Below are 27,557 nucleotides of genomic sequence, written 5' to 3' on the forward strand. Positions count from 1 at the left end.
GTCCCCCTGCCAATACAAACTGCGAGTGGCCCGAGAGGTAGGAGGAGAACCACTGTAAAACAGTGCCTCCCACTCCCATCCCCTCGACCCGTTGCAGCAGGATACCATGGTCGATGGTATCAAAAGCCGCTGAGAGGTCAAGTAGGACCAGGACAGAGGAATAGCCCCTGTCCTGGGCCCGCCAGAGATCATCCACCAGTGCGACCAATGCCGTTTCCGTGCTGTAGCCGGGTCTGAAACCGGACTGGTATGGGTCCAGATAGTCTGCTTTATCCAGGAATTGCGGGAGCTGACGCACCACCACACTCTCAACAGCCTTCGCTACAAAGCGAAGGTTGGAGACAGGACGGTAGTTATTCAACGAGGCCGGGTCCAGAGCAGGCTTCTTGAGGAGGGGCCTCACCACCACCTCTTTTAAGGTGGAGGGGAAGACACCCTCCATCAAAGAAGCATTGACAACTGCCTGGAGCCAGCCCCCTGTCACCTCCCAGGTGGCCGAAACCAACCAGGAAGGACATGGGTCCAGTAAACAAGTTGTAGTGCTCAGTTTACGCATGATCCTGTCCACATCATGCAGAGTCACAGGGTCAAACTCACCCCAAATGGTATGATCAAGACCTGCCCTCTCCACTCCGCCGGATTCCGCCCAGTCGGAGTCCAAGCCAGTCTGGATCTGAGCGATTTTGTCCTGCAGATACTGTACATATTCCTCAGCCCTACGCTGCAAGGGGTCATCCCTCGGTCCCTGGTTAAACAGTGAGCGGGTCACTCTAAACAGGGCGGCTGGGCAGTTATCTGCGGACACAATGAGAGCGGAAAAGTAGACACGCTTTGCCACTTCCATCGCCACTAGGTAAGACTTAAGATAAGTTCTTAGCTGTGTTCGATCAGATTCGGATCCGCTGGACCTCCAACAGCTCTCTAGACGTCTTTTCCGGCGCTTCATCTCCCGGAGCTCCTTGGTAAACCAGGGGGCCACCCAGGGTCTGCGCCAGGTCATAGGCCGCAAAGGCACAACTCGATTCAAGGGGCAGTTGCAGCTTTCCATAGCATAGCAAGCAACCCCAGAGCTACATGATTCTGGGGCTGCTTGCCACTTTGCACATCAGAGTGCAGGATGGCTAAAAGAGCAGTGAAAGAGAGGAGATCGCAGGTGGGGGAATTGGAGGCAGACTCTTACCTACAGTGGCTAGGAGCTGGGTGGGACTAAGCCCAAAGTGGCCTGGATAGCGATAGCTACTCACTTCTTAGCTAATGACAGCAGTAAGGATTGCTGTGATTATATTTGCTAAACAGTGCTGTCACATGACATCTAGCTTTACAGCTGCATTGTTTACAATGGAAAGTCCAGTCCAATGGTGGGTTCATAAGTTACAGGGATATCTGTACATTTCCCCAGAACCTTAACAGGACATTTTCTACTGGGAGAAGGCATTCTTAGCTCTTTTGTTCATTATCCTTGCTGCGATTCTGAATTTAAAATACAGAACTACAGAGTTGTTCTAATTGAGCTGCTGAATATGACCTGTAAAGGATGATCCTCAAAAAAAAAACCAGTCTCCAGCCGAGTCTTGGATGAGGGAGGCTCTTTTGCAATCTGTGCTCATTTTGTAACGCTACCAGTTGGGGTAGCCCTTCATTTGCTTCTATTGCCGTTAAATACCTCTTGAACTTGATCATCTGAGCTTGCACCTTCTACTAGAACAGCAGGGAGTGACCTTCAGAAAAGAGAATTTATGGCAAAAGCAAGCTCCTTGTTCTTTGGAGCTGTCATTTTCATACGCCAGCAATTAACCACTCGGAAGCACAAGGGATTGAATGTATCTTCCCCCTTTTCATTGTAGTTTTGTTTGTGTAAAATGTAAATGAGGGGACAGATGTAGAAGCATCAGCCTCCTAATAGCTTTCCCTAAACAACACCACAGGCCGCTGAAGTAGGAGTGAGGCAGTCTGCTGGAGCCTATTGTGATGGGGAGAGCTCAGCCAGAGCGATCCTCAGTTATTTCCATTACTGCCTCTTATTTGTCTTCCAGGGAAAGAAATTTGACTGCTCAAAGGCATCCTGCAATCTTCTTTCACAGTTAGGTAGATACCTGTGGGGAAATGTGTTCCCCTGCAGATAATATTCACAGACGGAAAGATTTCATTCAGGTGATTCAGTCAGCCGCAATAAGGCTGCTTTTGATTTCATGCTGAGTTGGGGGGAAAAGGGTGCTTCTGTTGTATGACCTAAGCTCGGCTTTTTGGTAACACATTCTATTGTGATCTCGCCTCTCTGTGCATTGATGGTATTCTGTCCTTCCCTCTGTGGCTAATAGAGAATCTGGTAAAGCCTTTGTCCTCTTGAGATTTCACAGAAATCTGTTGCTAACTACCTTGGCCTCCGTTCTTTGCATATATTTACATTTATAGTAACCCCTTTCCTGGGTGGAAAAACAATGCAGGCTTTTTTCTTTTCTTTTTTTACTTTGTCAGGAGTAGAGTGTCCTTTTCTCTCTTTTTTTTAGATGTTTTAATGTCTAAAGATGTAAAATGATCAGAAGTAAATCATATGTAGCGCAAAGTTGTCAATAGTTGTTTTGAAAGTGTAGACTGGGTTGCTTTTATGGTCCTGGAAAATGAGCTCAGTCATTTTGGTGTTTCTTTTGTGTGACATGCTTTAAAAATTTGAGTGCTTTATTCGATGTTTTTCCTGGGTTACATGGAAGCATTCTTTAATAACCCAATTAATTGATTGCTGATGAAGGAAAGTTAATATCTCATATCTACCCAGCTGTCTAGGTGGATATATAGCTTTGGGGCTCTCTGCACCTCAAAGAGATTCCATTTAACTTGAGCCACTTTTGAGGAGGGAAACACATTCTATTTAAACTACAGTTTACATATTTTTTTGCAAGGGAATTGTCCTAACAGTTCATATGTTGTTTCAAAATTTTATAGGTGTAAAAAAAATCATTTTATATACATGGATGTAAAGTATTAGGTTTTATCTCTATGAAGCATCTCATGGTCTTTTGAAATGTTTTTACATATGTAGGATGCCTTGCTCAATTTTGCCATCTGTCTTCAGCAAGTGATGAAGACTATGTAGATCAGACATGTCAAACACAAGGCCCGGGGGCCAAATCTGGCCCACGAAGTGGTTTCATGTGGCCCGCGAAGCCATCCTGGAAACAGTGAGGGAATGGGCCCCGCTGCCTTGCCTCTGGCCCAGGCCGGCCAGGAGCCAATGTACAATTTTGTGGTGGTCATCTATGCTGAAACGCATTCAGTCTTAGCTCCACAAGGCCATCTGGAAACAGCAAGGGATCGGCCCGTGCCGTGTCAGCACTGCCCCCTCAGCGCATGCTGGGGAGGTATCACCCTTTGTGAGGAATGAAGAAATGCACCATCGCCTGGAAGTGGCCAGCACATGGCCCTGCCTACTTCGGGCAGGCTAGGGGCTGGGCAGTGTTGTGCTTCTCTTCAGATTTGTGCCACCCGGCTCAGCCTCTCGGCGCTGTGAGGAGAGGGCCATGTGCTGGCCACTTCCAGACGATGGTACATTTCTTCATTCCTCACAAAGGATGCCACTTCCCCAGTTGCGTTTCTTGCCTGTTTTTCTCCCTCCCTCATCTCAAATATTTTCCCACCACTCTTAGGAAGGAAGGAAGGAAGTAACGAACGAACGAAGGAAGGAGAGGGAGGGTCTGAGGGAAGTCCTGCCTTAGTCCTTCCCTGCTGCCCTTTCACCATCCCCTTGCCCCCTCCTCCTGGCCTAACCTGGGTGGTCTCCCATCCTATTGCTAAGGAAGCTTTGGAAACAAAGCCAGGTCTCCTCACATGGAGAGGGAGTGGGCCTCATACCCATCATGAGCAACCTGGCTAAGGAGAGCAAGCTCAGCAGCTGGGCGCCCCCTTGGGGAAGTGGGGCTGGGCTTAGTGCTGTGGGTGCTTGAGGGCTAGGCTGGGCATTTGACCTCCACATCACCGTCCAGCCTCCCCCCCCCCCCGCATGGCCTGAGAGGAACAGTGAGGCTCCTCCGGTGGACCATGCCTCGGCACTTGCCCCGGTCCCATCTCCTTCTGCCAGAGACCCTCAGATTTGTCCCACTCCTGTCCAGGCTCCCATAGGCACCCTTGACGCGAACAATGTAGAGCTGGCCATGCCCACCCAGTAGGTCACACGCACTCCAGCCACGCCCAACCAGTAGGCCACGCCCACCCTGGCCCCACCCGCCCGGCCCCTCAAGGGTAACCGCAATGCTGATGCGGCCCTCAATGAAATTGAGTTTGACACCCCTGATGTAGATTGTATTCTTTGGCACCAACTGAGATACAAATATATGAGACTGTTGTTTTGTAGTCTGAAAGTCTTGTCTGGTATTGTTCATCACCTTTTCATTAACTCTGAAGCTGGCCCATCTTCAAGAATCAGCTACTTATTACAGATAAAAAAACTATTTAGTACAAAATTCCTTGTTTAAAATCCATCCTTTCTTTCATTCTGTAGGCCCTCTTTTTATTGTAACTGTTGCAGTATAACTTAGCTCATTAAAAGGGACATGTTTCATATCTCATCTGAGTTACTTATATGATTTTCCCCTTGAAACACAATTGCATGACTGAACTTCCTTTCTTCTTATTTATCTGAAGAATGTAATACAGGAGGATTTTGTTATTAGAACACATCAGACAAATGAACTGTGTGTAATTATTATAAAATGCTCATATTATTTACACATGGAAAAGATATATGCCATACTTTCAGGCTCATAATGTCTGAAAGGACAGACAATTATCCAGATAATCATTTTAATAACGCCAAATACATTAGATTGTCAAACTAGTCAGCTTTGTGGAAGATTGCTTAAAAACAATGTAACTCCATTGAGGAGAGGAAAAAAATTATCTCATTGTATACGCATAAAATTCAGAAATAGCCCTTTTATGAACAAAAACAGTTTTCTAATGGTGAAAATGCACCTTTTGCATTGAGTCCATTCTGATGAATATTGACAAAGAACTGATGGAGAATTATTTAGTTTATAAGTCTGAAATTGATTTTTTTTTCTGGAAAAAAAACTTTAAATGCCAATTGGAAGCTTTGCCAGTCCACATTGTTGTTTTACTTTTTTTAAAACAGTTAAGATGCCAGAGGAAGGGAAAGTATACCAGTCAGATGATAAGAGTAGGCTACCTTTTGAGGATTGGAGGTTCTGAAGAATTCTTGACTTCTGGATAAAGGAGAGGGGAAAGAGAGAATGTGCTCTGTGTATTGAAATAGTAAAAAAAATTAAAAGAGAAATGGTGGAAATAGATACAGGATGAAACCAAACTGTTCTACTTAGTATTGGGTGCTGGCTTGAGGAGCAACAAGCAGCGACTGCAGAAAATCATGAGCAGTGTGGGCAGCAGTATTGGGGGGGAAAGCAAGAAATTGTTTTCCATAGAACCATAAAAACCTAAGCTAGCATAGAGTAGTGAATGAGTGAACTCCGTAGACCGCATTTCAGCAGCCACCATAAAAACACTGGAAGGTAAACCTGCAGACTTGAAGAAAAAGCAGAAGCTCGGAGTGGCTACCATCAGACTCCAAAAAGTTGTTTAGGGAAAAGGATGACCAACCCACCCACCCCCAACACCCCAATGAGGAATTTGGGCATGGTCCTGTGAGCAGAAAGAGAGAGGTGGATGAGACCAGTCTAGAGACAAAGATATCAGAAGAGCAGACTGTTAACCAGAGGGAGGGAATTAGGGAGTGGAACTCAAGAATAAATGCACTGGAGGAAAAACTACACAGAGGGACATTTCTGAGATCAGGAGAGTAGTTGGAGAGAAGCTGGACAGCTGTGATTGCTGGTTTTGAAAGAGAGAACCAATGAAGATTGGTATGGAGAGCTGAGCTACTTATATCCACGTGGGAAGAATAAGAGAAGAATGTGGGAGAGAGAAATTGTCACAGGTTAAATGGAGGTTAGGAAACAAAATGGAGCAGAAGAGCGAGCAGCCAGGGTTAAGAATGCAGAGGATTGCAATTGAATAAGAGTGGGAGGATTGGAAAGGGAGCATGGAACTGCAAAGCAAGAGATTGAGAAACTGGAAAGGGAAAGGTGGCAGTGGGGGGAGGGGAGAGATGGAAACTAGGCAAATGAAGAATGACTAGAATATGGAGAAGGTAGAGACTGTAGAATTTAATATTTAAGTGCCAGTGTGATGAAGCAAGAAGACTCCTAAGACGTAGAGTGCTAAAAATGGAAGCAAGCACCCTAACTATTACAAACTGAGAGTAGAAGGGGAAGTACTTGGAGAAGGAAGGAATAAGAAGGAAGGAAATGTAGAAGAGAGAGAAATAGCTGGAAGTCTTACAGAGGTTCTAAGAGAGGATGCTCAGATTTGCTTTTTGTTACACTGATTTATTTATAAAGCCAGCCGCAGCTCTGGATAGCAAACATAGGAATAAAAACCAACAAAAATAACAAGCAAAAACAACACAATAATAACACAGTGGTGCCTGAGGGCATTTAACTGAAGCACATAACCACAGTCATGTTAAAGAAAACCACATTATCAATAGAGAATACTTATAGTTCACAGTTGAACTGTGAATCTGAAACCATTGGCTCTGGGACAATACCAACTGTTGCTTTTGGATAGGATTGCACTCTCAGAAAAAGCTGGTGTACAATTCAGCAATGCTTTTGGAGTAGAAGCTTTGTCTGGTATATATCTTCATAAGAAAGAAGGTGCTAGTTGTAGTCACTTTAAGCCTTGTAACCTCACTGCAATGTGCTTTACAAGAGTCTGCTCTTGAAAATCACCCAGAAAGTAAATCTAACACAAAATGCAGTAGCCTTCATGCTAATTAGGACATTCTATTACAGGATCTGTGTGGGTTGCTGGGTTGTTTCTGGGTGCAGTTCAAGATGCTGTGGATCACCTTTAACATCCTAATTTGTTTGGGGTTTGCTTGTCTTCAAGATCCAAATAGAGTGTCTACAGGAAGACTTGGACCTAGGACCACAATTGGATTAGAACTTCCATCATTAAGCAAAGTGTTCGTTAAGTTAGTCATGCCTGATTTTAGGTTGTTTTTTTTTTGCTGCAGTCATTAAAAGAATCACTGCAGCTGTTAAATGAACACCTGATCATTAAGGGCTTTCCCCATTGACTTTGTTAGAATCTGGCTGAGAAGGTCACAGATGGCAATTAAATGACCCTGGGATGCTGCAACTTCTCATAAATGCATGCTAGTTGCCAAGCATCCAAATTTCGATCAGGTGACCACAGGAACACTACAATGGTTGTAAGTTCAAGGATAAGCATTAACTCACTTTTTTCAGTGTCTTTGTAACTTTGAATGGTCACCAAATGAATGGTCACAAGTTGAGAACTCTGAATAGAGAATGTCTGCTTATAGTTCTCACATCTCTTCTCCTATGGAATGCCCTCCCACCAGACATATGATCCACATCCTTCCTCCTACTATTCAGGAAGCTGTTAAAACATGGCTTTTAAAGCACACATTTGGGGAATGAGTTGGCAATGGTAGATATATATTGGAATAAGGCTAGCTCCTTTGCTGTCATAAGTTTTTATGACAATATTATGATTATATTGAATATATGTTGACTGTCTTTGATATATTTTAATATTTTTTGTAATTTTTGAATTGCGATTTACTATATATGAGGAGGAGGGACGCGGTGGCTCAGTGGGTTAGGACGCTGAGCTTGTCGATCAGAAGGTCGGCAGTTTGGCGGGTCAAATCCCGAGTGCCGTGTAGCAGAGTGAGCACCTGTTACTCGTCCCAGCTTCTGCCAACCTAGCAGTTCGAAAGCACGTAAAAATGCAAGTAGAAAAATAGGGACCACTACGGTGGGAAGGTAACAGCGTTCCGTGCGCCTTTGGCGTCTAGTCATGCCGGCCACATGACCACGGAGACGTCCTCGGACAAGCGCTGGCTCTTCGGCTTTGAAACGGAGATGAGCACCGGCCCCTAGAGTCGGAAACGACTAGCACACATGTGCGGGGGAACCTTTACCTTTACTATATATGAGGAGACCAGCAACCATTCTTTGTAAAGGGTGAGATCCTGCTTATCCTCTGCCTTCACAGTTGATAAGTCTGTAGACTAAGGAATGCAGCAGACTTTGGACAATGCTGGCCTGCCAGCAGGGAGGTAGCTTTTAGAACACCACTGCTGCCTAGGATGCCTCATATTCATCCCTTACTTTGGGAGTTTGACTGCCCCTTGCCCTTCTTAAATTGCATGTCTCGTAAAACCAGGTAGGCCAGGCTTGGCTCATAGGCGAGAGCGTATTGATCTCTGGTATATTCTGTATGTTTTGCTACAAAATGTTTGGAATTACATGACTGACACGGCATAAAATCATATGTAATAAATAAGCAAACAAACTGTAAAAGTTATTCAATTATAGTGGAGCAGGGCAAGAAGAAAGAAAAGATTCATTCAAGACATGCAGCATATTCTACACTTAGGGACCATCCGGATTTAATACAAGCTCTATTCTTCATAGAAAAAAAATGCTTGGAGATTATTGTTTATTTGAGATATATAAGAGAATTTCATTTTTATTGTAACGCAGGAGATTTAGGCTACCATAGAGGGGATACTGTTAGGACTGTTGGAATCAGATCCTTCATAACTTGATTCCTAGATATTAAAAGCAATAGCTCTGCTTACCTTCTATCCTATTTTAAAATATTTTTTATTAATCCACTTTTCTTTTCATTACATTTAATGATATGTAGTATGTTAGTCTAGGCTGCCCGTTTATTTTGTGCATTCTGTCTTGGAATAAAATGAATACAGGTGAAACTCGAAAAATTAGAATATCGTGCAAAAGTTCATTTATTTCAGTAATGCAACTTAAAAGGGGAAACTAATATATGAGATAGACTCATTACATGCAAAGCAAGATAGTTCAAGCCGTGATTTGTCATAATTGTGATGATTATGGCGTACAGCTCATGAAACCCCAAATCCACAATCTCAGAAAATTAGAATATTACATGCAATCAATAAAACAAGGAGTGTACATAGAACAACATCGGACCTCTGAAAAGTATAAGCATGCATATGTACTCAGTACTTGGTTTGGGCCCCTTTTGCAGCAATTACTGCCTCAGTGCGGCGTGGCATGGAAGCTATCAGCCTGTGGCACTGCTGAGGTGTTATGGAAGACCAGAATGCTTCAATAGCGGCCTTCAGCTCTTCTGCATTGTTCGGTCTCATGTCTCTCATCTTTCTCTTGGCAATGCCCCATAGATTCTCTATGGGGTTCAGGTCAGGCGAGTTTGCTGGCCAATCAAGCACAGTAATCCCACGGTCATTGAACCAGGTTTTGGTGCTTTTGGCAGTGTGGGCAGGTGCCAAGTCCTGCTGGAAAATGAAGTCAGCATCCCCATAAAGCTCGTCTGCGGAAGGAAGCATGAAGTGCTCCAAAATCTCCTGGTAGATGGCTGTGTTGATCCTGGACTTAATGAAGCACAGTGGACCAACACCAGCAGATGACATGGCTCCCCAAATCAACACAGACTGTGGAAACTTCACACTGGACTTCAAGCATCTTGCAGTGTGTGCCTCTCCATTCTTCCTCCAGACTCTGGGTCCTTGGTTTCCAAATGAGATGCAAAAGTTGCTCTCATCAGAAAAGAGGACTTTGGACCACTGAGCAACAGACCAGGTCTGTTTTTCTTTAGCCCAGGTAAGACGCTTCTGACATTGTTTGTTGTTCAGGAGCGGCTTGACAAGAGGAATGCGACATTTGAAGCCCATGTCCAGGATCTGTCTGTGTGTGGTGGCTCTTGATGCACTGACTCCATCCTCAGTCCACTCCTTGTGAAAGTCCCCAACACTTTTGAATGGCCTTTTCCTGACAATCCTCTCCAGGCTGCGGCCATCCCTGCTGCTTGTGCACCTTTTTCTTCTACACTTTTCCCTTCCACATAACTTTCTATTAATGTGCTTTGATACAGCACTTTAGGAACATCCAACTTCTTTTGCAATTACCTTTTGAGGCTTTCCCTCCTTATGGAGGGTGTCAATGATGGTTTTCTGCACAACTGTCAGGTCAGCAGTCTTCCCCATGATTGTGATTCCTACTGAAGCAGACTGAGAGACCATTTAAAGGCTCAGGAACCCTTTGCAGGTGTTATGGCTTAATTAGCTGATTAGAGTGGGACACTGAGCCTAGAATATTGCACCTTTTCACAATATTCTAATTTTCTGAGATTGTGGATTTGGGGTTTTCATGAGCTGTACGCCATAATCATCACAATTATGACAAATCATGGCTTGAACTATCTTGCTTTGCATGTAATGAGTCTATCTCATATATTAGTTTCCCCTTTTAAGTTGCATTACTGAAATAAATGAACTTTTGCACGATATTCTAATTTTTTGAGTTTCACCTGTATATCCATAGAAGCAGAGTAATAAACGAAATAATCATTTTTTTAAAAAAATGAGGTGTGTTTGGGGAGAATCAATAAAAGGCTGTCCTACTCACCCCCATGAAATTTTAAATGTTAAATACTGTTAATTTTAAAGCAGAAGAATGCTAATATATTTTAGCAGTTAAATTATGAAGAAGTTACTCAGTTCTTGCTTTGGTCATCTGATAGCTTGCTCTACTTCTTTTGTGAATGTATCACCTGCTATTTATTTGGGAAATTGAATAGCTGATCTTCAAACTTTAGCTCTTGCTCCTGCAGCAGATTAAAGGTCTCCAGTTAAGAGACCTTAAGCTTCAGAAACACATCTGAGGTATCCTGATGTTGCCTTCTAGTTCTAAATGTAAAGTCTTAAAATGAAAAGAAGATAGCATATGCATGAAGATAGCATTCGACAATAAATGCATTTTTGTTATTTAAAACGTGTGTGGCTGCTCAATATTGAACTCTGGGCAGCTCCCAATCAACAATTAAAACAATGTCAATAACAACGCTACATACACCTATTAAAACCATCAACATTAACATCTCTGTATTGAAGATAAATTTGACTTATGGGAAGCTGAATTATTTTTAAATCAACAGTTGTTAGAATAAGCTGCTCCATTGCTGTTCTGTTGTGGACATTATAACTAGGACACAGAACAATGGAGCATAGATAATGCCTCTGTTCTGGATACCAACTTTTCTTCGTTTCTGCTAGCATGGCCAAAGTTTTGGAACATGGAATTTATAATATAGGTAGCTTAGACAGCAGCAACTTACTCTTCCCTCTGATTTAAAATAAACCTGTGAACAAGAAGGAATAAGAGATACAGGTAGTTGTCACTTACTGTCTGCTCATTCAATTAAATTTCCACAGTGCTGAAAAAATTAGACTTATGCTGGATCCTCAAAGTTGATATTATTGCAATTTGGGACCTTGGCAACTGGTGTACATTCACATAATCATAATTTGCAACTTTCACAACTAGCTTCTGACAAGTAAACTCAATGAGCAAGCTGCCAGGTCACAAGTTATGGACACATGATGTTGTACATAACAACCCATGGTGAGTTGCTTAATAGCTGCAAATGGAACTTACATAAGTCACAACAACTGTGTTGATGGAACTACTGATTCCAATTGCGGTTACTAAGTGAGGGTTATTTGTATAGCTAATAACCATATTCATTTCCAACATTAAAATGGTAGACTTTATATGGATAGCCTTAATAACATTTCCTTCTTGTACTGGTGCTGCTTTAATATATTAGCCATTAATATCCCAACATATTTAAATGTCTGTTGGTCTGGTGTTCTCCTGAAATTGTGGATGGTCATTTCTTTTTAATGGCCTGTCGCAATTGTTAATGTGCAATCATTAAATGTTGGATTGGCAGTTTTTAAACAATGTGTCATTGAAGACTTACTTAGCTTGTAGGACAGAATTATAGATTTGTGATGTAATTCTTTGGAATTGATTGTCAAATAGTAGTTCATCATTAGCATTTAGCAAGTTTCTACTGCAATGTGTAGTAAATGATTGGGTGATGAATTCTTTTATATTTCATACTTATAAGAGGGTTTTTGATCTTAACGAAGAGCATTCTGTGTAGTAGAATCCTTTTTGATGATGATAATGTTATCCATTCAGTCATGTCTGACTCTTAGCATTTCTGTGGACCAGGTCTCTCCACATCTTCCAGTCCTGAGATGATCCTTTTTATTCTTCTTTAAATACAGGCAACCCTCAATTTAAATCCACAATTGGAACTGAATTTCCATTATACATTGTTGTGTTCGAAAGTGGAGTCAGACCTGATTTTACAATAATTTTTGTGGCAGTTAGCAAATCACATGGTTGCTAACCGAATCCAGCTTTCCCAGTGGGTGGGTTTTTTTGCTGGAAATTGTCAAAAGGGGTTGCAAATCATGATCCCATGACCACCGGATGCTTCAGCCTGTCCTAAATATGAGCCAATTATCAAGTGCCTGAATTGTGATCATGTGACTGCCAGGATGGTCATAAGTGCAAGTACAGATTGTAGATCACTTTCTGCAAGGTTGTCATAACTTTGAATCATTGTTCAAAGTTTGTAAAAAGAGGACTACCTGTATCCTGTGAGAAGTTATCAAAGCTGACTTTATTTTATTATTGCTACATCCCTTGGGAGACTGTGTCTATAGTTTAATACATACAAAAGAATGCTTTTGTGTAGTTTGAATGCTTTTTAAAACATTCAGCACATTTCTCCCTTTTTATGATAATTGAGTAAGAATACATTTCTTAGTGCTAATGGAATTCTTCAAAATATTAAATTTGTTCCATTTTAATGGAAGATTTTTTTTTGCTAGCTGATCTGAATAGCATTATTTTAAGACTTGATTTTAAGAAAAGCATTTGGTGTTCTTTTTTCTTTAACTGTCTCTCCCTTATTGTTAACGCCATTTAATTTTTGTGATGATTTGATCCATATCTACAGCAGTTATATTTATTGGGTTATGGTATAAATAACATATTCATCCTTGCTTACAGAGGGAACCTAATAACAATTTCTTAGTATTTTATATGTCCATCAACTCATTTGTCTTGAAGATAGTGACCCAGTTATCTATTCACATTTGCCCAGTCAGACTGTTAACTAGTAGTTTATAATAGATATTGGAGGTTAGCTGCTCTTTAAAAAAAATAATCCATTAATGGGATGATTAACAATTAAGGAAATTGTATTTGCACAACTCTACTACCATTACCACTCTATCAAGATGCATATTTTTGTATTCTCTATGAGAATAGCTTTGAACTATTAAAACTTTTAATAAGCTGTCATCTATCAGTCATTTTTCTTGTCTTAGTATTTAAGTTTTTAAAGTACTGAAACAAAAAATGAGCTTAAATTCTAAATGAGTCTTTTTTCTTTTTCTGAAAAGAGAGGTGTGTGTGTGTGTGTGTGTGTGTGTGTGTGTGTGTATATATATATATATATATATATATATATATATATATATATATATATATATATATATATATATATATATATATATATATATATATATATATATATATATATATATATTCATATTTTTTATCCTATAGATACTTACAAAAGCAATGTAAAATTAGCATATTTAAAATGTCCCTGATTATTTTTGAAAAGATGAACCGGCCAGTTATTTTAAAAATCTGCCAATTATCCTGGCTCTTGAAGGGAAACAATATATTTCTTACGTTGGTTTTCTGAGTTGTAAGGCTTAGATTGCTTTGACAATTCCATCTGAACATTTTAGTTTTCCACACAATACTACCAACGGCTTTGAAAGAAAGGATACCGGAGAATTTGGCAGTGAAACAGATGCTGAGGAATTTTGCCTCATGAGTTGGCTCTAACTAGACTGTTCTAAAACTGTACAGCCCTCCCTTTCAGTCTTCAGCCCTGCCACTTGCCTCAGCAGCTTAGCTGAAGCTTGGGCCTGGCAATCAGCCACCTGTCCATCCATTTTTAGCTAGTAGACCATACCAAAGTTTGCTAAGAAATAAAAAGTTCACAATTGTTTAACTTTACACATAATACAGTTCTCACCAATAGGTTGGAAGCTTATGATACATTTACTTTGAAATATACTCCCTGGAATGCTGTAAGAATAAAAAAAAATATTTTAATCTTAATATAGTTGAAGGTTTGTTTTGAAAGCTTCAAACCTAGCAGAGTTATTTTCTTTACAGTGCAGACATAACTTTCTTCACCGTCTTGCACCATTCTATCAAGAAAGGAGAAACCACTATCCATCCATCTTCACATTCTAAAAAGATTTCTGAGTTTTATTTCTGAACAGAGTGCAGTGACCTTGCTTTGGTAATATAGCCACACCAAATTCTTTGGGTGAGATTTTCTCATATCTTAGAACAACCATAAGCATAAATAGATTCCTGGATCAGTCCATTCTACCCTACAGCAAATTCTCCTGAGAACAAAGACAAACTTCATTTTGCAGCTCTTGTAGAAATAATTTGAAAAACGAGATGAGGTAATAGAGATAGGATTTCCATAGTTGCATGTGAATCTTAAGCAGAAATTACTAATGCAGAATGTTAGTTGATATAAAGGGAAAAACTGTTTGCATTAAAACTGTTGTGTTTATGTTTTTTTTAAATTTCCAGTTGCCTTATTCTTGCTTTAGATCTCTGAAATACAGAAACATACAAGAACTGTTTATAGTTCTGCTCACTTGAAAATTAGCTTCTGACTTAACTAGGCATTAAAGTATGTGTGATTAAGAGAAATCAGGTCTTCTATTTTTGCAATAGCTACCTTTTCCATTATTATTAGGATCATTTATTTTTAGCTCAAAGCATCAACAGTGACTTAAATAAGCATTTTATAATTTTAAAAAAATCTAGTTTCCAGTGTCAAGAGAGAAATGTGAATCTCTGCTACAAATGTTAACTATGGAAGAATAAATAACTAATAATAAACATTGAAATAAGGTTCTGCTATTAAAATAATCTAATGTTGAAGTTTTGGCCTAGCTTCTTTGTGCTTTCAACTGTGCATCTTGATGCACCTAGATACCTACCATGCTATTACTTTTTGGAGTAAACTAAAAAAGCAAAAAAATTAAAAAGTAATATAAAGAAATTAAAGGTAGGAAATCAAAGGGAAAAAATCCTAACCAAATTTGGTTTATATAAACACCATTCTGTATACCTCTCCATATTTTTATATTCTTGCAAACCATCCTTCTATCACACCCATTAATTCATGTTTCATTTTGTTCTTAAATGTCTTTTTCTTTGCAAGGTCTCAGCAAAGCTTGCGAATAATTAAATTATTTTAGTTGTATTTTTATTCTGTATTGCAGTTTATTTTTAAATTGTATTCTCAAACTTTTTAATGCTTTGTCTCTTTCTCCCTCTGAGCAAAGGAAGTGAAAAGTTGCAGAATGATAAAGGATTATATAATTCATGTAAAACTGCATGAGGCATGCTTCAGATATCCTGCTTTGCAGGAGGTCTTAAAGTGTGTACTATTGATCTGGTACCTAATGATCTGAAGAGAAAAAGAGTATGAAGAATGAAGAACAGCCTGTTTTTCTCTGTAGATCTGTGCACTTTTGCTGCCAATGTAGACTTGCTGGTTTGTACAAACTACTACCTCAGATTCTGACGAATCTAATTGAGAGAGAATGTTTTACACTTTTGGTTCCTTCTGTAATTTCAGTAAATTCTGGCTACTGTATAAAAATGATACGGAGCAAAGTAGCATTTCACATAATGTTGAATATAATATTGTTAGTGTTTTTATTATGTTGTGTCCTAAACCTTTGAGGAAGGCTAGAAAGGTGAAAAGACAACCTGCCTTAATAGTTAATTAAGTTATAAGGAAGTTGTTTTACTTCAGTATTTACTGTGAATAGTTTAGGGGAAAGAATCCTGAATCTGACCTTGTAGTGAAGAATTAATAATTAATTTTTTCCCCACTGAAGGGACAATGGAGACAGGTCAAGACACCGAGCTCCTCGGAATGCCCGTATGTCTGCACCATCCCTTGGACGCTTTGTCCCAAGGTAAGAGCTATATAACTAATTAATGCATGCACAAAATCGTCTCTTACTCAGGTCTTTTATCAGGTTCACAGCATTTTTAGCAGTGCTTTTCTCTCCTTTTTAGACGCTTCTTGTTGCCTGAGTATTTGCCTTACGCTGGGATTTTCCACGAACGTGGACAGCCTGGGTTGGCCACTCACTCCTCTGTCAATAGAGTTTTGGCAGGTAAGTAATAATCTTCTCTATTTGTGACTGTAATATTGAAATAATTGAATTAGGCATAATACAAAAACCAAACTCTGCAGTGGTCGTATTGTCTGTTCAAACTAGAATATATTTCAACGTGAGTGACAAATCCACACGGATACATTTTTTTTTGCATATACTATGAAAGAAGGTACAATGATGGATTTCTAGAATGGAATCTAAAAAGAGGATGGGCAGATATTTTAAAGCCTCAATTTCTAAGTGGTCCTGTTCCTTCCTTCCTTTTTAAAATTAACATTCTGACAAGCTAATGATTAGTTTGTTCCAGGTTCCTTTAATTCAATTATAGGGTGCCTTGTTCATGTTCTGGTTTGTAAAGTTTCATAAGAACAGTTCTGATTCAATTAGGATTCTAATAGATGCATATTCAAATTTTGGCAGCATCTGCTTATGGTGTACAGGAAATTGTAGAGTTTAAGTGAGTGGGAAGGAGGCAAATAAAATAGACACTGCCTGGAAATTAAATTTTCTTATGACAGATTTTTTAAGAGGTGATTTGAGGAACATAAGTTGACCTTTGTTCAATACCAGATGTGAATATGATTTAATAGTTTTTATGCCCTTGGATTTTGAAAGCACTATATTCAAGCATGTATATGTATTACATTTTCTGTATTGCATTAAACTAAAAAGTTGAGAAAATCTATTTTAAGTCGAAGAATAAAAGAATATGTAGTTGATATGAATTATGTGAATATACTTGTACCAAATTAGATCTGGGAAAGATTTAGAACAGTAATACTTGTTTCCAATGTAATTATTATATATGAACACAAAATATGATGATATTAAGTCTTCAATAGACACCAGCGATGGCTAGAAACTATTGACTTTACAATCTCTTTGGCATTAAAACTTCATATTTTGCAAGTCTTGTGTTCTTGAAAAAAGAAAAAAAGATGTCTTATTTGGAAAAATCATGATAAAGCTCTTTCAGATTCCATTTTTTAAAATATTTTTAGTATTTAAAAGCATTAGATAATCTGCATTATTCCTTAGACATTTAAATTGTTCTGGAACATTTTGAAAATTAGACTTAGCTCTTGTTGTCTGTCTTTTCAAGTACTAAAATCTAAGTTCAGAGTATAGGAGCCTGCCCATTCCGTTCGTAACTCAAAGATTTGTAGGAGTGAATCTTGTGCCTTGAACAAAATCACTCCCTGCTTTCGCCCACGCACTCGCTAATTGAATGCACAATTTGTTAAGTGCACATGAGGTATCTCAGGTTGGGGAAGGCCATGTGATGAAATGGGCCCCCAAGGCCTCCCCGACCCACTAAGATACCTCATGCTTCCTCTCCCTTCCTGTCGTGCCTGAATCACTTACCTTGCAAAAATCTCTGCCATTGTTTCTTTGCCTCTGAGGGAGAGAAGAGTTAATGGAAGTTCCTGGGCACAAAAAGTTTTTGCGATGCCTTTCTCCTGCCCCTCGCCCCCCCCCCCCAAACTCCTTTGCGCCACCACCGGAAGAATTTTCGCCCGGACAGAGACCTGATGGAGACTGGAAGCTTCATCTGTGTGCAAATGGGGCACTTGGAAAAGGAGTAATTTGTTCCATTTCCAAGTGCCCCATTTGCACACAGATGAAGCTTCTAGCCTCCGTCTGGGCAAAAAGCATTTGGGAGCCTATGGGGCACTTGGAAACAGATAGACTGAAAGCTTTGTCTGCTTACAAATGGGGCTCTTGGAAACAGAGTGATTTGCACACAGCTGAAGCTTCCAGTCTCCATCCGGGCATAAAGTGGCATAAAGTGTACAGATTTGAACCTGGGCTGACTGCATCTTAAGCAGTTGTTTTAACCCCTGGGCCACAGGCTCTCTCTCTCTCGTTGTTAGCTGAGAAGCAAGGGAGATATGTGTTAAATGCAGTCGGCCCAGGTTCGAATCTCAGAAGGGTATGGCTGACTGATGAGAACAAATAAGTTTGAAATGATCATATCTGTCTTCCTTTATTCTTTGTTAGCAAGCCAAAAAAAAATTACACAAATATGAGCTGCCACTGCTGTGGCTACTGCCTGTAGATGGCCTTGGGTTAGGCTGAAACAGGAAATAAGATTTGTCCCGTGCTTGGGACTTAAGCAAGTGCATTCTAAATACTTAACAAACATTTAACACATATCTCCCTTGCTTCTCAGCTAACAAAGAGAGAGAGAGAGAGAGCCTATGGCCCAAGTGTTAAAACAACTGCTTAAGAGGCAGTCGGCCCAGGTTCGAATCTCAGAAGGGTGTGGCTGACTGATGAGAACAAATAAGTTTGAAATGATCATATCTGTCTCCCTTTATTCTTTGTTAGCAAGCCAAAAAAATTTTGTACACACATATATATATACATATATATATATATATATATATATACACACACACACATACATACATACACACACACACACATACATATACACATGTGTGTGTGTGTGTGTGTGTGTGTGTGTGTGTATAAAGGTTTCCCTTAATCCATCAAAAGAGATTTTTTAAGCTCTGTCCTTACAAATCCCAAAAAAGAGACAAGTTTATATCTTTAAATCTAACTCTTGCCTTCCTTTTGTGCCAAACAGGCTTCCATCTTAGTGCCTTTAAATTCTTAAATGTGTCTCCCTTTCTTCCTCCACCTCTTATTTGAATCCGTGGAGACCATCCAAATGACACTTTTGCCAGGCTGGTGTCCCCTTTATAATCATTGAAATATTGCTTTAATAGCTCAGTTTTTGATGTTTGATGTAATATAATTGTCATTAATTCAGTCTGATCTTTTTCTTCTTCCATTTCCATCTGGGTTAGGTAGAAAGTAGTAGCTAATGTTATCATTGTTTGATTAACTGAATCCTCAAGATACTGTATTTGAAGGCCTTTGATATCTTCACTCTTAATGTTGCTTTCTTTGGGTGTTGTTTTTTTAGTTGTAAGTTTTGTAGTTGAAGTTGAAGTTTGGACTTCAAGGTTCTCTGTAGGCTGTGTTTGTTGCTCTTTGAAGTCTCCTATTTTGATGTTTCATCATTTATGGTCAGTTTGGTTAGGTGGCTTTAAGTTGTCAGGTTTATCATGTAATTTGGCTTTAATTTGCTCAGTTATAGCCAAGATTGTGTCCAATATCAATTTGTAGTTAAGTGGTGGGATATAATCATCCATTTCGTTGGTGTTTACAGCTAAGTCTTCCATGGAGGCTATTTTAATAAGAGTCAATAATTTTCCACCTCCAATGCTCCTAAAAGTTGTTTTCAGTGCCAGGTGTTCCCACACTTATCTTTGAAGATAGTGTCAAGGACAGCTCTGTTATTCAGTCAGCTCTCACAATAAGCAAAAGATTTACTTGCAGTTCCACGTTTAGCCACAAGATGTCATCACTAGCATATAAAAGTTGTAAAGCTTTTTTTCCCCAAGTTAATATTAAGCTTTTGTATAATTAGTCCATTCTTTTTTCCTTAATTCACATCTTAAACAGAAAATAGGGTAGTAGAGCCCCACAAAGATAGGAGCTTTTGATGAGTAGAAATAAAATTGTTTAATTTCTTTCCTTAATCAGATGGGGTTTTTTTCCTTCAACGCTTTAAGGCTTAAAATGTTGTTCCCCAAGTATATAAATGCCGTTTTTTCAAAAAAATAAAAAAGGGGAGAAAATTTTCAGAAAAGTCCAACAGGCAGGCAGTTAGGGGGGATAAGAAAGGAAAGGTCTCACCTAGGTCCTCCAGATTACTTCGTTGTGCTAGATGGTACTTTTGGCTTTCAGCAGGGAACGGCTTAATGATCGGCCATCTTGATGGCCGGTCTCTTCTTCTTCGGGCCAAAAGGAGCTGCTCCGGATTCAAGCAGAGGGCTGCCGCCCTTCCACAATCACAGGAGGTCCTCCTTGTGGTGGTTGCCCCTCCAGGGTGACTTTCGACCCTTTTCAGGGTCCTCCAATGAAGAAGGATCGGACGGCAGGGAGAGAGAGCTTTCCTTGCGCCTCCGAAAGTGCCGCGCGCGCAAACCAGAAGCCCATGCCAACTATTTTTAGAGGTTCTGTTTTGATTCGCATTTTTTGTTTGCATCTTCTTGTAAACACTAAACTACCAGTTATCATAGCAACTGTGTCTGTGTGCGTGTATATTTGAAATCAGAAGTAGGATAGCCATTATCATTTTGTAGGCAGGAGATAATTACTGATAGATTCTTCCCTGACAACTCTTACAAATACTTTAGTTCTACCTTAAGTCTTTTGCTAGAGAAATGTCTCTCTTCCCCCACCCCCACAATTTTGTAACTTCTTGTTATCATATTTAAAGAGGAAGACACCTTTGTGGATCATTAGAAAGAATTTCATTAGCTGTGGCAACAAGTCTTTGAGATTCTAATCACTTGTAAGCCAGTGCTGTCTGAAGGAGAGGCCTGTAGCTTTTAGTGAGATGTATTCTTTCCTTTTCTGTGTTGGATTCTGAGGTAAGTGGAAATAGCTCACTGGGAGGTGATAATTTGCTGCCAGGCAACACAGAAGATTCTTTTCCAGTTCTGCTTTGTTGGTTGACATCTGATTTTATTCCCCATTCTGAATACTGTGGCTTCTTTTGTAGGTAGCCATTTTTGTTACTTCTTTTATCTTTAGTATGTATACTCATAAAGAAGAACATTTTAAAAGTTTAATAGGAAATTATAGCACGCAGATACACGTTGATTTACTGAGCAAATTATGATAGACATCCCCAAATATGAAAAGATTGCTATGAAACACAATAACAAGGCTATTGATCCAGATGATCATGTTAGACCTCGCTTAAAGAATTTGGTTTCTTCACAGTTTTATATCTAAGCCTAGAAGAATTGCTGTTCATGGCCTTTGGGGCTCTGAATGTCTTTTTTTTTTAGGGAAAATGTAATCTTGGTTTTAGGTTGCAGCCATAGTCTGTTCAGTAATTTGTAATTTTAGCAATTACTTTATATTTAGTTCTGATCAACTTTATAGTTTCATTATATTTTGCTTAGCTTATTTTGATGTTTGAATTTCTAGAATGTTTGAATTGCATTTTTGCTTTATGTTTAGGTAACGGTATGTATTTATTTTTCTTTCTCTTTTCTTGATTTCATCTTTTAAGTTATTATGACACTGGTATTAACTTATGGTAGCAAAGTAGTGAGTATACCACTTTTAAAAAGTCCTATTATGATTTTTGTGCTCATCTTGTGAAAAAGTTGTTTTGTGACTTCCTGGGTATTCTTTTACAAAAGTCATCATAAAGCATTAATGTTCATAGTGGAAACTCATTGTGAAAATCTCTTCAATCCAAATGTAATGTATAGCAATCTAAAGGTGGATTTGTTAATCTTAGAACATACCTCTCTCTAAATAATATATGAACCGGTTTAGCTGTCTTTAATCCAAAGAGCGAATATATTCATTTGGGATCTATATTACACATTAAGATTTGATTTAATTAGATGAAGATGTTTAACAGTTAACCATTATGGGAAAAACTGACAGAATAGATTTCTTGAGTGTACATATATAGAATGTATTGATCTTGAAACCATGGTTTGTATTAGAATTTGAAACTAGTAAATCTGACCTAGGATTTGATTGTATACGGCTACTCAACTTAAGCATTTTATTAATGCAATGCAATGCAATTGCATATACAGCATTGTTACCAAAATCGTGGGCAATACACAAAACAGTGAAAACTTTATAAAAATTTTATAGTACCCTGGGGCATTAGTCTTATATATATCCACATGCCATCTTACTAGATTCCAGCCTCACTTTATCTCAACAATTTTAGAAAGAACCAGCTCTTTTAAGACCTTCTGAAAGGCTGGGGGGGTGCTCCCAGATCTCTGGGGAAGAGTGTTCTACAGGGCAGAAGCCCTGTGGAAGAAGATGCACTTCCTAGGGGAGATTTCTGTATTATAGGCAGAACATAATAAAGTTGTTAGGTTGAATTCTGCACGTGTGGATCTGATTGTCCATGCCTGACAAGGAAGAGAGCTTCTACCAAGGCAGTAGTTGGATAAGAGGGATTTGAATCCCAAGCAATAATGTCACGTGAGTAAATGTTTCAGGTAAGCCCCTACCTAGTTTACCCAAAGATGAAGGGAGAGAGGAGAAAGTAGTACATTTACACTTACAAGGTTTTGTTACTACAGTTTTAATAATAAAAAGTAGTAATAGGCCTTTGTTTCCTAGACTGATCTGCCTTGGAGAACTTACAATGGATGACAATATTTAAGGGAAGGGACCTGGGGGGTGGAATCCTATCTGACTTGGCGGGATGGTTAGATATCCGTAGGGAGAGGTACTTCCACAAATAACTTGATTGGTTCCATGCTATTTAGTGGCTTAAAAGTGATAACCATCACTTTGAATTGTACCTAATGCAGCTTGCACACCAATGTTTTAATACGGACAAACTGTTGGGAAACCAGAACAGTGTGCGCTGCCACATTCTGGACCAGTTCTGGATCACCCAAATAATTCTGGGAGACTAATAATGTAGACCAATAAAAACAAAAACACAACTTAATGTGCTTAAAAATAAAAAAAATAAAACTTAAAAATCAGCTTTAGTAAATACAAAAACAAAAGTTGAAGCACCTCATATACCATTCTCATTCCCAAATTTTCCTTTGTAGGTTTTTGCTAACAACCCTGCTGCTAACATGTGATGGCAAAGGCCAATAGAGAAGCGGTTTTGGTGGGAGCTGTTACTGAGGGCAGGTACCACAACATATAATATTGACATCATTTTCTATTATATAATACTAGCTGGGAATATTTATTAGGAATGCTAGGTTTAAACTTAACTTTTCTGAAAATGTAAAAAGACAATTACTTGCCTTTTATGTAAGCTACTCATTTAGACAAAAGGCTTATAAATCATTCTACCTTGATAGCAATTAGAGCTGGTGTTTAAACACCTTAGGTAAATGGACAATTAGTGGCAGTAGGCTGGCTTTTGCTTCAGTAATTAACCCAATTACCTTTCACATTTTTCTTTAATGATGAAAGTGAATATGTTAACATGCTGGTTGAGTTGCCTTGGAAACCATATTCCAAGCTGTTCTTCAGACCTGAATGAATCTTATGTCTTTCCTGCATACAGTCCCCTTTAAAGCCCTCTATTTTTTTATTTGAAGAGTGTAGAGTACACATGACATTTAGAAGGTAATCTCCTGTACTTGGTATCCTAAAGGAAACTCATTCTAGTCAGGCACATCCCACTTTGACAATACTTTTCTCCATGTTTGAGGAGGATATTGAGAAGTGGAACATGTCCAAGACAGTAACATGGCTTCAGGATGACATTCTAACATTTGGAGCTGGATTTGTTGGACCTGGATAATGAACTGCTGAGAAATGATACTATGACTCTCCGCAGATATTTGGAAGCAGTCGCATTATACATATAGATCAAATTTACCTACTGTTGTTCCAGAGGAATGGTCAAATACAGAAGGAAGGGTTTATTTAAACATTAGAGGCAATTGTGAAATAGAACCAGTTGTTTGACATTAGACCAGATTGCTTCTGAGACTTTCTGAAATCTTTATTACATGTTATTAAGCAGAGGCTAGATGGCACTTACTAGGGATACTGGATTTCTTGCTTTGCTACAGGCATTGGACTGGATGAACCTCTTTCTGATTCTGGTGTTTGTGATTCTGTAAGTAATATAAACTATCTGCTGCATTGATCTAGATGGCATTTTTGAAACGATCTTTGGAAAACAAATCTTAAACTGTTTTTCTGTAGTAATGTTGGCATAGTGTTCCTATGTTTTCAAAATTGGCCCTACTGTTCCTTTTTAAAATGATCGATTTGGGGGTTAAAATCAACACACTTTAAAGTTGCCAAGTGGAGAAACACTGAGATGCATAGTGTTTCTCTTCAGCTGAATTCAGCAAGAGCCTTGGTGGAGCAGTGGGCTAATGCCTCCTTAAGTAACACCAGCTGCCTGCAATTAGTGCAGGTTCGCATCCCACCAGGCTCAAGGTTGACTCAGCCTTCCATCCTTCCGAGGTAGGTAAAATGAGGACCCAGATTGTTGGGGGCAATAAGCTGACTTTGTAATAATGCCGCTTGGGGTGTGTGTGAAAGCCCTAATAAGCAGGCATATACATAGAATGAAGGCTACTGCTAAGCTTGTAAGCCGCCCTGAGTCTTTGGAGAAGGGCGGGATATAAATGGAATTAAAATAAAAATAAAATAAATAAAAAATTCTAGCAGTTGAAACATCTTTGTTGCTTTCTGTAAGGTCATCCCAATTTAGGTAACTGTTCCATTCTAGAAAGCCTTACATAATCTGATTGTTATGTAACTCAAAATTGGATCAATGGCCTTTCAAATCAATGCAATTAAAAGTAAAATAACATTGAAAAATGTAAGATAAAGCAGAAGATTTTGGGATAATAATTATTGCAATATATGATTTAGAAAGTCTTAGCCCTCTGACAGATGTGTCCAACTTAGTGTTTCACTTCGTAGTGTTCATGTTATCTTGCATTGTTTGCATAACAATTTTGTAATTACCATACACATTTAGAAGTGATTTAAAAAAACCTGGATAGTTCCTCATTTGAACACTTGCAACTTAACTACCATAATATCTACAGTAATTTGGATCTTCAGTTGTAATACTTTGGAAGATTCCTGGTTCTGTTGAGTAAGTGTTTGTTCATCAACCTCCCCTCTTATTTTTTTAATCGCATGTAAACTTACAAAATAGTATTAGAGTATAATATCTTGCTCTGCTAAAAGCACAAAAAATTAAAAGCACCAACAACAGAATCATAATATTGTGATAATATGGTTTAAGAATGTCAAAACATGAAGCATTGGGGGATCACAATAGGTGTGTGTGTGTGTGTGTGTGTGTGTTCACAAGATACTAAAGAAGGTGTTAACGAAGTATTTAAAGGGGAAAAACCTTCTATGATTATAATTTCTGCATTGATTGGTTATGTGATATCAGGTCACTGTCAACTCTTAATGACCACATGGCTAGACCATCTCCAAGATGATCTAAAAAAACTTGACCTTTCAGTTCTCCCAATGATGCAGTTATCACTAATGTAATTAAGTATACCCACCTTGCTACTAGTTGTCCTTTTCTTCTGTCTTTTCCCATACTGGGAGATTTCTCCAGAGCCTATGTGTTTGCATAATGTATTTAAAATATAATAATTTTTACCTGATCATTTATGTCTTAAGTGAGAAACCTATGCTGATTTGTTCTATAATCCCTTTGTTTCTTTTCTTGGGTGCCTATAGTATACTCAGGAATCTTCTTCAACATCAGAGTTCAAGCATATCAGTAATCTTTCTATCTTCAGAGTCCAACTTTTGTTTCCATTACAGAATGCATTTGCTATTGGGAAAATCTGTATGACATTAGAAAACAAAAAGAGCTACAAATAGGCCTCTTAAAGCAGATCATAATTAAATAGGAAGAAGGACAAATAGAAGATAATTGCTTAGATCATCATTTCATCTAAAAGCCAAATGCTCTGTTGGGATTATCCATAGTTATAATATAAAAATGAAATTGCTAGAATCCTGGAACATGTCTTTTTCACTTAACTCTAAATGTAGTTGGAGTTTAAATTATTTTAAAAATACAGTTTGTTAGACATGAAAGATATTATGCCAGAGAATGAGTTTAATCACGCTAGCTGAAGAAAATAATTGGAGTTTCCAGTCAAGACTATACTTTTATTTTGAAATATATATTTACAATACCCAAATCAATATGAGACAATAACTAAAAACTCTTGTAAAGAGGTCGGTCATAAGCAGGTTTTTTTGTTCTTCAAGGATGGATAAAAAAAATCCATTGGAATATGGCTCAAATCTTTTCAGTAATGAATGTGCCGTTGAACAGAATTGTGAATGAAACTTAAATTAACTGACTTTAAAAGTCCGTATATTTAATTTGTAGAACATATTAAATACAGACTTGGATGAACTCACTTGCATCACAACAACTAACGTCATACGTTAGTTTTTGTGAAGTCCTATGTGTGCCAACCAGAAACTTGGGAATATGCAGTAACAATCGGCCTTGTTTCACAGCTAAACACAGCTATGTCATGCCAAAGAGGAAGCCTACCGAAAAGGATATAGAATGCAGTACAATCAACCCAAAAATGTATTAACAAGGGAGATCAGAGCAGCAAAAAGAAGCTACTCTGAAAAGCTAGGAAGTCAGTTCTCAACAAATGAACCAGCAAATATGTGTAAAACTCTTAAAAATATTACTGCTTATAGCAAACCTCCTTTCCATGCTGAAGGGAATCAACAGCTGGCAGATGACCTGAATGTGTTTTACTGTAGGTTTGAGAGGAAACCACTGTCACCTATCTCCACAATCCCCATCTTAGATACACCTACAAGAGCCAAGCCTCCTACAACTGACCCCATCCCTTTGGGCCCCCCACCTCTGATGATTACAGAAAATGATGTGCAAGGTCTGTTTCACAGACAAAAGGCTGGAAAAGCACCAGGCCTAGACAAGGTAACTCCTTGCTTGAAAGCCTGTGCTGACCAACTAGCCCCCATCTTCATCCGCATCTTTAATAAATCACTAGAGTTGTGCCATGTTCCTTCTTGCTCCAGACACTTTACTATCATCCCAGTGCTGAAGAAACCCTCCATCGAGGAACTGAACCACTACAGACCAGTTGCTCTGACATCTGTAGTTATGAAAACCTTCGAAAGGCTAGTGCTGGCCCACCTGAAAACCATCATGGATCCGCTGTTAGACCCCTTGCAGTTCGCCTACTGAGCAAACAGATTGGCAGATGATGCTATTAATATGGCTCTGCACTACTTCATACAACACCTTGAATCTCCAAAGACCTATGCAAGGGTCCTCTTTGTAAACTTCAGCTCGGCATTAAATACCATCATTCCAGATATTCTTCTAACTAAATTAAATCAGCTAGCTGTGCCTGACCACACTTGTAAATGGATCATAAGCTTTCTAACCAACAGGAAGCAACAGGTGAAGCTAGGCAAAATCACGTCAGATACCTGTACAATTAGCACAGAGCCACCCCAGGGCTGTGTGCTCTCTCCACTTCTCTCTCTATACCAATGACTGCATCTCACAAGATCTCTCTGTGAAAGTACTGAAATTTGCAGATGATACAACAGTGATTGGTCTCATTTGAGACAACAACGAATCTGCATACAGACAGGAGGTTGAACAACTAGCCTTGTGGTTTGGCTGGAACAATCTTGAACTAAATACACTCAAAACTCTAGAACAGGGGTGTCAAACTCAATTTCATTGAGGGCCCCATCAGCATTGCGGTTGCCCTTGGGGGGGCAGGTGGGTATG

At 39.1% G+C, this 27,557-nt stretch overlaps 1 protein-coding gene across 4 annotated transcripts in view; it reads left to right on the forward strand.

Moving 5' to 3' along the window:
- The window catches only part of AMBRA1 (autophagy and beclin 1 regulator 1), a 165,322-nt gene that overhangs the window by 73,390 nt on the left and 64,375 nt on the right, over nt 1-27,557 (forward strand). For all 4 annotated transcript variants that reach the window (XM_081315060.1, XM_081315062.1, XM_081315063.1 and 1 more), the window contains 2 exons: nt 15,926-16,006; nt 16,110-16,210. In XM_081315060.1, the coding sequence (XP_081171186.1) occupies nt 15,926-16,006; nt 16,110-16,210 (182 nt within the window). The remainder of the gene's footprint in view (nt 1-15,925; nt 16,007-16,109; nt 16,211-27,557) is intronic.

Source organism: Vipera berus, assembly GCF_964194415.1.
Source record: "Vipera berus genome assembly, chromosome: 1".
Classification (NCBI taxonomy): domain Eukaryota; kingdom Metazoa; phylum Chordata; class Lepidosauria; order Squamata; family Viperidae; genus Vipera; species Vipera berus.